The sequence below is a fragment of the Protopterus annectens genome, chromosome 12.part0 (assembly GCF_019279795.1).
Source record: "Protopterus annectens isolate FY-2018-M chromosome 12.part0, PAN1.0, whole genome shotgun sequence".
Taxonomy (NCBI): Eukaryota; Metazoa; Chordata; order Ceratodontiformes; family Protopteridae; genus Protopterus; species Protopterus annectens.
Window position 1 is genome coordinate 1,104,817,022 of NC_056746.1, and position 12,090 is coordinate 1,104,829,111.

The 12,090-nt window shown below is 42.1% G+C and overlaps 1 protein-coding gene across 1 annotated transcript in view; it reads left to right on the top strand.

Moving 5' to 3' along the window:
• DLGAP4 (DLG associated protein 4) overlaps window positions 1-12,090 on the top strand; it is a 1,245,417-nt gene that overhangs the window by 1,109,038 nt on the left and 124,289 nt on the right. The window contains exon 10 of the mRNA XM_044090114.1: window positions 6,605-6,696. Within this exon, the coding sequence (XP_043946049.1) occupies window positions 6,605-6,696 (92 nt within the window). The remainder of the gene's footprint in view (window positions 1-6,604; window positions 6,697-12,090) is intronic.

Sequence of the window (12,090 nt, forward strand, 5' to 3'; positions counted from 1 at the left end):
ATGCAATGCTTACACCTTCTCAGGGACAAACTTCCACTGCAAATTATTAAGTAATTTGACACACACTATATTAAAAAGGGGTTAGCCAACTGGATGTGGATCCACAAATTTACTCCTGGAATAGCTGGAGTACCTCCTTGAAAAAGAAGATGAGGTCTACAGTTGGGTACTGGCAATGACTAATGGCCACTTGGCCCAGTTGTTTGTGTTTTCTGTGATCATGAAGGAAGCTAGGAGGGCAGAGTACTATGAAATCGTACCTAGACACACATACTCTCTCTCTCTCTCTCTCTCTCTCTCATATATATCTCTATCTGTGTCATGCCAGAGATGGAACAAAGACCCCAAAGCTATGGAAGATTCTGTGGCTCTGTCAGATGATTGTTTTCTGGAATTTAAAAATGTATGCAGTTGTATTTCATTAGATGCATATGATGTATAACTTTTTTCTGTTAATGGTAATCCATCGTGTATTAATTAATTCCATTTATTTACTGTTGTCATACAACTGCTTTCCTTGAAAAGTTGAATTACCTTACCATGGAATAGAAGAATCTATGCATTATAACAGCTGCTTTGAAAGGAAAGGCATTCTGTCTAACCTCCATAGAATGTCCTAAAGCAAAACTGTTGTCCTTTTTCTGTTTCTTGTGACTGCTACTTAATCTTGGGGAAATTCTAGCTTGTGGAAGAAATTAAACCAAAGATTTATGGATCGTAGACCTGTTGGACTTATTCAAGTCAGCTACAGTAAGATCTTGAAAATAGCAACAGGTGCAGTTAATTTTTTGTAATCAATCTGTCCATACGAAACATTTTGTTTTCCCTGTATGACACTGGAGTCTTCTATATATGATCAGATATTTGTAAAAGTAAAGTATGTTCATTCATAAGCGCTTGTGGCAGATGTCTTGATTTATTAGTGGAGGGTATCCACTCTTTATGAATGAGACTGCTTATCTATCTGCTGTTAAATGTAATGTTGATTGGCTCATTGAAGGTCTATTCAGTAACAGAAATATGATCAGATTGGTTATCTGCTTGGTAGTATTGTGTGCCTTGAATACAGGAAAGGGGTGCTTTCTCTGAGCAGTAGTCCCTCCTTGGAAATGTTGTGACTATATGTTTGAGAAAATAATTTGGTTACATGTCCGTTACTGTTGATAAGATTACAGTAGAAGGTGCCGGGCTGAGGTTGGTGAAATTCTGGGGAGGCTGTTCTGTAGCTGATGGTGAAAAGCTTGGAGTGTGGCTAATGCCAATCACAACTCAAAGTACTAGTGTGCATTTTCAATAATCTCTTGCCCTTTACCCCTTGCTTATTAGGTGGAGTTGGTGTAGATTTAAGATCTGTGACCCTTACGCCTAACACTAATTTGTGGCAGGTGGGATTCGTATCACATTATTTGCTAATGGCTGTGCAAAAGTTGAAGCCTTTTCTCCTGTGTGACGCAGGTTGTACAGTACTTGTTTGAAATTTTTAACATAGGACTATCATGTGCCTCACTGAAAGTACATTTTTCAGACATTTCAACCTGCCTTCCATTAGAACTCTACCCAAACATACTTGCCTCCACTTAAACAATTCACCGAGGGTGTCCTGCATTTGAGGATATGTAAGAAAGATTCTTACAGGTACAAGTTAGATCACACCATACCAGAGCACAACAGACACTACTCCCTTTTTCAGTGGGGTGAGTACACACAAGTTGGTTCACTCTGCTTTTCTTTTCAGAACTTGCAGGTTGGACATTCTGGCTAGATCTTAGGGATAGAATTGCCTCTGCTATCTATAGGGGCTCCTGCAGTCTTCCTAAGAATTTGCTAACCTGCCACACAGGACATGCTTTGGGAATCTTCCCTAAAATCCTAAGTGCAGCAGTGATCCATATTAAGAGCATAGTACTTATGTTTCAAACTTATCATAATATTATATGTTTGAGTAGGATCACTATTAGTGTTTTTCTTTTCTATACAGGACATTCAAAGGCTGGGGTGGGCACCTAATTACTAGCCCCATTTAACCTTTCTGCACCTGCTTCATAGTGTATGGGCTCAGCCTGCTGTTTGTCCAGACTTGTCTGGAAGTAATGGGTTTGAGTTTTCCTGACTGATTTTAGAGGACAGGTCATATGGAGCACCTTCAGGCACTGTCCATCCTAAGACCAAGGGGCAGTCTCCAGGGCTTGCTATTTCTAGTGTCATCAGTAACGGAAAGAACTGGCCTATGTCACCTTTATACTTGGAAAGTGATGGCATACCTGTGATTGTGAACACGATCCGAGAGGAGGAGATGATAATATGACAATAATAATAAATAATTATTACCCATTTGACCACCACCAGTACTGTTAGCCAACAGGGTGCTGGCGGAAATTGGGCTACTGTTGGCCGAAGGAGGAGAAGAGGTAGAAGGCATGGCCGAAGGCAGGAAGAGAGGAGAAAGGCTAGGACTATGGTAGTGAGGGTCGGAACTTTGAATGTTGGCAGTATGACTGGTATAGGGAGAGAGCTAGCCGATATGATGGACAGAAGGAAGGCTGGTACATTGTGTGTGCAAGAGACCAGATGGAAGGGGAGTAAGGCAAGGTGTATCGGAGGTGGGTTCAAATTGTTTTATCATGATGTGGATGGGAGGAGAAATGGCATAGGAGTTATCCTGAAGGAACAGTATGCTGAGAGTGTTTTGGAGGTGAAAAGAGTGTCGGATAGAGTGATGTTTATGAAGCTGGAAGTTGATGGTGAAATGATGAATGTTGTTAGTGCATATGCTCCACAAGTTGGGTGTGTGATGGATGACGAAGAAAAATTTGGGAACGAGTTGGATGAAGTGGTGATGACTGTACCCAAGGGTGAGAGAGTGGTGATTGGAGCAGATTTCAGTTGGCATGTTGGTGAAGGGAACAGAGGGGATGAGGAAATGATGGGTAGGTATGGTGTTAAGCAAAGGAATGCAGAAGGTCAGATGGTAGTGGATTTTGCGAAAAGGATGGACAAGGCTGTGGTGAATAAGTATTTTAACAAGAGGGAGGAACATAGGGTGACATACAAGAGTGGAGGAAGATGCACACAGGTGGATTATATCTTATGTAGGAGGGCCAGTTTGAAGGAGATTGGAGATTGTAAAGTGGTGACCGGGGAAAGTGTAGTTAGGCAGCATAGCATGGTGGTTTGTAGGATGACATTGGTGATCAAGAAGAAGAGGAGGAGTGTGAGGGGTAGCACCAAGGATCAAATGGTGGAAATTGAAAAAGGGTAATTGTGAGGTGGAGTTCAGGGAAGAGTTAAGACAGGCACTAGGTGGCAGTGAAGAGTTACTAAATAGCTGGGTAACTACAGCAGAGCTAGTAAGGGAGACAGCTAGAAAGGTGCTTGGTATGACATCTGGACAGAGGAAGGACGACACGGAGACATGGTGGTGGAATGAGGAAGTACAGGAGAGTATACAGAGAAAGAGGTTGGCAAAGAAGTGGGATTGTCAGAGAGATGAAGAAAGCAGACAGAAGTATAAGGAGATGAGGTGAATGGCAAAGAGAGAGGTGGCGAATGCTAAGGATAAGGCATATGAAGAGTTGTATGAAAGGTTGGACACTAAGGAGGGAGAAAAAGACCTGTACCGATTGGCTAGACAGTGGGACCGAGCTAGGAAAGATGTGCAGCAGGTAAAGGTGATAAAGGATAATGAGGGAAACATACTCACAAGCGAGGAGAGTGTGTTGAGCAGATGGAAAGAGTACTTTGAGGGGTTGACGAATGAAGAGAATGAGAGTGGGAAAAGGTTGGATGATGTGGGGATAGTGAATCATGAAGTGCAGTGGATTAGCAAGGAAGAAGTAAGGATAGCTATGAAGAGGATGAAGAATGGAAAGGCTGTTGGTCCAGATGACATACCTGTTGAAGCATGGAAGTGTTTAGGTGAAATGGCAGTGTAGATTTTAACCAGATTGTTTAATGAAATCTTGGAAAGTGAGAGGATGCCTGAGGAATGGAGAAAGTGTTTTGGTACCGATTTTTAAGAATAAGGGTGATGTGCAGAGCTGTAGTAACTACAGTGGGATTAAATTGATCAGTCACAGCATGAAGTTATGGGAAAGAGTAGTGGAAGCTAGGTTAAGAAGGGACGTGATGATTAGTGATCAGCAGTATGGTTTTATGCTGGGAAAGAGCACTGCAGATGCGATGTTTGCTTTGGGATTGTTGATGGAGAAGTACAGAGAAGGTCAGAAGGAGTTGCATTGTGTTTTTGTAGACTTAGAAAAAGCATATGACAGGGTGCCTAGAGAGGAGTTGTGGTACTGTATGAGGAAGTCGGGAGTGTCAGAGAAGTATGTAAGAGTGGTACAGGATATGTATGAGGGTAGTGTGACAGCGGTGAGGTCTGCGGTGGGATTGACGGATGTGTTTAAGGTGGAGGTGGGATTACATCAAGGATCAGCTCTGAGTCCTTTTTTATTTGCAATGGTGATGGACAGGTTGACAGACGAAATCAGACAGGAGTCCCCGTGGACTATGATGTTTGCAGATGACATTGTGATCTATAGTGAGAGTAGGGAACAGGTGGAGGAGACCCTGGAGAGATGGAGATATGCTCTAGAGAGAAGAGGAATGAAGGTCAGCAGGACTAAGACAGAATATATGTGTGTGAATGAGAGGGAGGATAGAGGAATGGTGAGGATGCAAGGCGTAGAGGTGGCAAAGGTGGATGAGTTTAAATACTTGGGATCAGTAGTTCAGAGTAATGGTGAGTGTGGAAGAGCGGTGAAGAAGAGAGTACAGGCAGGATGAAGTGGGTGGAGAAGAGTGTCAGGAGTGATCTGTGACACACGAGTACCAGTAAGAGTGAAAGGGAAGGTCTACAAGATGGTAGTGAGACCAGCTATATTATATGGGTTGGACACAGTGGCATTGACAAAAAGGCAGGAGTTAAAGCTGGATGTGTCTGAGTTAAAGATGTTAATATTTGCACTGGGTGTGATGAGGGTGGACAGGATTAGGAATAAGTATATTAGAGGGTCAGCCCAGGTTGGAAGGTTTGGAGACAAAGCCAGAGAGGCAAGATTACATTGATGTGGACATGTGCTGAGGAGGGATGCTGAGTATATTGGGAAAAAGATGCTAAGGATGAAACTACCAGGTAACAGGAAAAGAGGAAGGCCTAAGATAAGGTTTATGGATGGTGATGAGAGAGGACATGCAGGTGGTTGGTGTGACAGAGCAAGATGAAGAGGACAGAAAGAAATGGAAACAGATGATCCACTGTGGTGACCCCTAACGGGAACAGCTGAAAGAAGATGACCCATTTTTTAACCAAGTAGCCTCACTGGACACACACTCCCTTTTTAGGGGCTACCTGGGAGCAATGTCTGATTAAGTGATTTACTCAAGGTCACACAGTAGGCAAATGAGGGCTAAGGGAATCAAACCCTGAACCACAAGAACTGCAGCTTAACCTTCTATGCCAACTGCCAGAGATGCACAGCTCTAAAAGTCTGGCTAGAAGTTGGACCTCTGCCTGCAGTAGAGATTCATGCAGTTAGGACTGCAGCAGTGATCCTACTGTGATGACTATTATTTCACCAAGTTCCTAACACAGATGTTATTTATGGCGAGTACCCTCCCACAAATGTACTTTCCTAACCTTGTGGAAAGTTTCACTTACAAACTGCATGCTGATAAAGTTAATAAGTCTGTTTCCATCTTTGCAAATGGCAAGTCTCTGACAAGAGGGTAAGGGTACATGTTGAAGAGGATGGACAGGATGCTGCAATGTGCAGAACAGTTTCAGCTAGTGTTCTGTGCAGTACAAGCTGAACCGTATCACTGTTAATTAAGCCTTTTGCTGAGAAATTGGGTACTGGGATTCCAGTACTGACAATGGCATACAGGATTTTATGATGTAGAGAGCCATCTGAAGTAGATAAAAGGAAAATTGTTCCACTGGGAGAAAAAAAAATGACAGTCACTTGGAGTCTGTTTGCAGTTCAGAAGACTCCATCTCCCCAGGCATGCAGACAGCAGAAAAATGCTGCAGGAAGACCAGTGTAGAAAGCGTAAACTTAATATAATCACTCTTGAGATGGAGGTCAGATGCAGTAGAATTTCAGGTATCTTAAGGTAATCAACAAAGTTCATTCAGACAATATGTATCATGTTTTAGAAGATCATTTAGTAAGTAGGGACATAGCTGTAGAAATAGTGCAGAGCAGAAAAGTTTGGAGGTAATGTGAAAAGTATTTTTCCCCACATAAGGTGTGGATTTAGCATGAGGACATCCTTCTTCAATATATGTTGGGGAATAAATAAGTACCAAAATCCAAGAAAGTGTGGGATAGGTGTAAACTAAATTAGTACTGGCTAAATAGTTTGGAGAAATGGAAATTAAATCCATCACTGTAAATACCAATCTAACAATTTAACTTTTTTGTTAGCAAATCTAAATGAAACTTAAAGGTTACTGTTTTTGTACATGTAGCACATGGAGCAGGTTAGACTACACAGAAAAAGCATAACAGATATTTTCACATTCCAAGCTTCTGAAAAGGGCTGTACTACTACTATTCCAGTTGGTGCATGGTAATTAATTTTTTTTCTTGGTTTTTGTTAGTCTTAGGAAAGATCCGCAGTGCAGTAGGAAGTGCCCAGTTACTAATGTCCCAAAAATTCCAACAGTTCCGAGGCCTCTGTGAAGACAACCTGGTATGTAACCATTTTCTTATTTTTGGGGGGATAGACCTCTCCTAGGTATTTGCAGACATGCTAATTTTCCTTAAAGACTGCATTTTGTAGCCATTAAATGTTTATGTTGCTAGGTCATATATAAACAGTGCTGTTGAACTGAAGCTCACCTTATACAGGTTTATAGTGTGTCTGATCATAAACAAGTTGTGTTCAAGACATTGATGTCAAGGAGTTCACTTTGTGTGTGGAGCAAAGCTCAAGAGGTGACTATTGATGTCCGTATCAGGAACACTTAATTAGTTATAATCAGAGAGATACAATCATAATTCTTTATAGTACATGGAGCTTTAATTACTCTGATGTACTACTAGTTGCAAAACAAAAAGACTAGGGCCATAAAATGTTTTTGAAATACATAAAATATTTTGAGCTGCTACACAGCTTCTGCCTAGTGTTACCCTGATGAATGAATAGCTTTAAAAGCTGTTAGGAACTTCATGCTGAAAGGTTTTGTAACAGCAGTGTATTGCAGCTTTTAAGACTGTTACAGATTTTCATGCTATTCTTTGTTGGCTGATGCTGGGTTTTGTTATGCTCTAGCACTGAAAGGTCTTTAACAAAACTTAAGCATCCAATACCTAAAATAAGTGTAATAGTTCAATTTTCAAGTTGTTTTTTCTGAATGTGGAACATAATTGTTGTCGCTCCATGCACTACAGAGATTGTCAAGGATTTAACTTACAGCTAGTTATTACTAATACAGAAGCAGTGAAGAGTACATGGAAAACTGGCAGTCAGTTGAGGTGTTTATAAGCTCTCTCTGTTCTGCGGAATCATGTAATATACTGTAAAAAAAAAAAAAAAAAATCCAATCAACAGAATTAAAAATACTGCAGTGACAGATCTAAAAGGAATAAAGCAACCAGTATAATAATCACATATAACAAGGTTATGTCAGTTGAGAACTATAGCGGAGTATAGTCAGTATAGCTGGGATAATATCTTGCTTGGTTTTGTATAACCTCATGCAGAGACAGCATACAGATCATTCTGTAATCAATACAAACCTCATAAGGATCAGAGGAATAGGACCTAAAGAATGTATTCCTAATTTTACTGTGGGTCATGTATGCTAAAGTGAGGCAAATCAAGGGAAAACCACTCCCAAAAGGCTACACCTGGTCTTCAGGCAGTTGCACAGTATGCCATGGGGTGCTACAGAGATATTGAAGGGTTTGGCTGTCATTGGTGATATTTGTTGTATCACTTCTGAAGTATGTTACTTTTATGTGGGAATTAGCAGCGGGTGGACATAGACCCTTCTGAACAAACTTCAGATGTGCCAGACCCCCAGCACAGTGATGGTTTACCCTAGTGCTGTGGACATCGGTGTTTGATGACTGATAGTGCTGAGCAGGACAGGTCATCTTTGGTTCTGTTCTTGGTTGCAAGAAGCATATTGTTGGTGCATCTTTTCAATCTGTTCGATTTCTACAGAACAGTAAGTCGCTCAGCTTGATATATTTTTCAGATTTCTTACTAGGAAATACTGCTATTTTTAGTGTGATTACTCTTGTTTCTTGTTTATTACTTTGAAATGTAATATTTTCTAATGCCCATGATGCCACAAGAAAATAACAATAAATATGCCTGTGGAAGACAAATTTCCTCAAAATATTGCCATCTTCGGTGCCTGTTCTGAATCTGATAAAGCCTTCATATGTCCCCTGTTTTTTGTACTTTAAATTTTTTAACATAATTCTGCTTCATCATGTCTGAGACCTTCCTGGTCCACAAGAAATTCTTGCAGTGCCAGTCAGATACCCCAGCAGAAGAACTTTCACTAAAATAGGTAAAAGAAAAAAGTCCCTGATAGAAAAGCACAGTTTTTAGGAAAAAAAGCTACTAAAAAATGATTGTGAAGGATTCTACAAGCAGAGAGGTTGTGGGAGACCTAACTAGCCCTGCAGAGGCCTGAGGATAATTGCTCCTTTAGAAGCAAATATTTGGAATCCAGCTTCACAGAAAAAATGGTGTCCATAAGCTGTAAATGAGCCACAGCTAGACTCCATTTCCTGGGTATATGCAGGAAAGGGCTGCTACTGTGGCAAAAGGAAGCAGTGATTCCCAGCATAACACTCAACTGTCCAGATTTTCACAGAATGTCCAGATTTTTGCCTCATATATTTGGCCTTTTACTCATAAAAATGTGGGTTTTGGCAAATCATTGCCGAATCTGAGTACTGAATTCAGAAAATGACAGCCGTGAGATTCAGACTTCATACCATTCAGCAGATTCATTGTAATGCAAAACATGTCATTCATAGATTCATAGGATGATACTAGGCTATTGGCCCGAAGGCCGTTTTAAGCCTAGCTAAGAGTTTCGCCCATGTTCCCTCAAAGTCAGCACCTGTGTTCCCTGTCCAGCAGGGACATGGGTGGGATCCCAGGGGTATATTTTTTGTTTCCCATCCAGTCATCCAGGTTCCTCTTAGAGGGCTAGAGAGGTACTCTGATTGATATAGAGAGGGAGTCTGTTCCACAGACTGGGAGTCTTTGGGACACAAATCTATCCTGCCAACAAGTTCTTTTAACGTCACAGACCAGGTTAAGGCCTTGCTTGTGGGTTGCATGAGTGCAGTTTATCTTATGGATATGCAGCAACTCCATCAAGGATGGGTCTGAAATGGCCTTGTATGCCAGACACAGGTCACCTCTGAGCAGTCTGTATGAGACTGAGATGAGGGACAGGGCTTTTAGCCTATCTCTATAGGATAGGTGTTTGAGACCCTGGATTTTCCTATCTAAGTTTGTAAGAGCAATATTTAAAAAATGGCCCTATTTTTGGGCCTTTGTCCCTCCATTATTTATAGCTTTGTCCATATTTCTTGCTCTAAGGGGTTGAGAGCTATGATTCTCAGGGTACTGTGTATTCACTAGGTATTACTGCTGTTGTGGTTTAGTATCTATAGGAGGGGATGCCAGTGTGGCAAAAGAAAGCAGTGATTCCACAGGTCCTTTGTATTCACTAGGTATTCCTGCTGTTGTGATTGATTATTTTCAGGTACAAGGTGGAGCTCCTACAGTTTTCAGCCTTCCAAAGAACTCCATCCAGAGCTGTAATAGGTCAATGTTCAGTTACTCTTATGTCTAGCAAGCAGCTGTCCCAGCACCTTCATTTTTCAACTTAGAAAGTTTGAAGAATGTGGCAGCCTGGTACCAATTTAGTTACGCCCCCTGGCCCAAATTCCCAAACATAACAGGTCATGTGTAGTTCCATCCACTGAAAAGAAGGGCCTTGTTTTAGTAAATACTTCTGAAGCTGAACCTTAGCACCTATCCTTTATGCACCAAATGCACTTCCCATTGTTTATGACATGGATAGTAAGGATACCATTGGATCAGGGTCCCTGACAGAGAAAGATTACTTCAGGGAAATAGTCTCATATGAGAGAGTATTTTTAAATGGTGGTCATGGGGGGGGCACTAGTATCAGCACCCACTAATGACAGAGAGGTCAGGGTGCTGGCCATTTTGGAAGAATGTGCACATTTACTATTGTAATCATTACATAAGTGGCCAAAACCCATACTGTTCAGTTTCAAGGAGATATCCTTGGGCAAACTTTTTTATTTTTATTTTTGCTTTCACGGTTGTTATACGTTCATAGGTGTGTACCAGGGCCCCCCCTGGAGCCTTTACAAGCCTAGCCCATAGGATTACTCTGGCATCTTGCCACCTGACCTTAGTTCCTAGTGCTTCTGTCGAGTAGAGCCAGTGGAGTGATCCCTGGGGTGAATTTTCTATTTCCCATCCACTCATCAATATTTCTGTTAAAGTGGGTCAGTGAGGTGCTCTGCTTGACATGTATGGGAAGTCTATTCCATAGCATGGGCAATCTCTGGGTTATGAACCTGTCCCTCCAGCATATTCTGTTGATTGTGGTAATGAGGTTGAGGTCTTTGGAGTGTGTGGTGCAGAGGGATTGGGATTTCTTTAGATGTAGCATTTCTAACAGAGCTGGGTCAGACATGGCATGGTAAGTCAAGCAGAGATCGCCCCTAAGTAGGCAATATGAGGCAGAGAATAGTTGGAAATGTTTGAGTCTGTCTATTTAGGACAAGTGTTTAAGGCCTAGAATCCTCTTTGTGAGGTACTTTTGTGGCCTCTCCGGTTGTTGCAGGTGTCTAATGAGATACATGCCAAATAGGGCATTGTACTCGATGTTTGGCCTAATGAGGGAAGAGTAGAGGGAGACAATGACCTCTTTCTTCCTGGATGCAAAACCCTTAGTAATGAGATGTGTCACATAGAAGGACTTTCTGACCACAGTGGCAGCGTGGTGGTCAAAAGAGATGTTGCTGGCAACCTGTGTTCCCAGATCTCTTATAACGCCTTCTGTGTTCAGTGGACTACCATCAGTATAGTAATTCAAGGGAACTGGGTTTTTCCCAAAGGGAATGACAACATATTATTTGGCATTGAGCTTAATGCCATGGTTCTGACACCAGTCCAGTGGTCTCATTGAGGCCTTTCTGTAGGATGTCAACATCGCTTGGGGATTTAATAGCTCCCAACTTGCAATCGTCTGCAAACTTTGTCAGCCAGAGTCCCTTCATGTTGGCCTGGACTTCAGAGAAGTAGATACCAAACAGGAGAGGACCCAGGACCAAACGCTGTGGGACTCCACTCGTGACTGGTCAGCATTCTGACTTGGAATCAGCTACTTTCATACTGTGGGTTCTATCTGTGAGCCAGTTTGCAACCCACCTAGTGATATAAGGGTTGATGCCTAGCTTAGTGAGTTTTTCTGATTCCTGAGTGGGGAATGGTATCAAAAGCCTTGGCCAGATCAAGGTAAGGCTGTATGAACCACCTTGCCTTCATCCACAGCTCTGGTGACTGACTCAAATAAGTCAACCAAGTTGAGCAGGCATGATCTACCCTTCACAAAACCACACTGTGTAGGATCCAGAGTTTGGAGATTCTCTATGTCCTTGTTTATTAGGTCCTTGAAGATGCATTCCATAGCTTTGCATATCAGACTCATCAGGCTAATGAGGCAATAATTCCCGGGGTCTGTAGTTGCTCCTCCTTTGTGGAGAAGGATGACTGTAACAGTACACCATTCGGTATGGACAAAGCCTGAGGTGAGGCTGTGATTGAACAGGGCACACAGGTGAGGTGCCAGTTCACTCTGTAGTTCATGTAGAACACAGCCAGGGATATTGTCATGTCCCACAGAAGCTGTATTCTTGGCCTTGGACAGTGTTTTAACCTGTGCAGCAGTAATACTGGGTGCCTGGCAGTCTACTTGTGTTGATTGGTCCTTTTTGGGGGGGGGGGGTAAAGTTAGCACTGAATCTGTCGGCCAGTATTTTGGCAACATCTGTTGGCTCGGTATAGGAG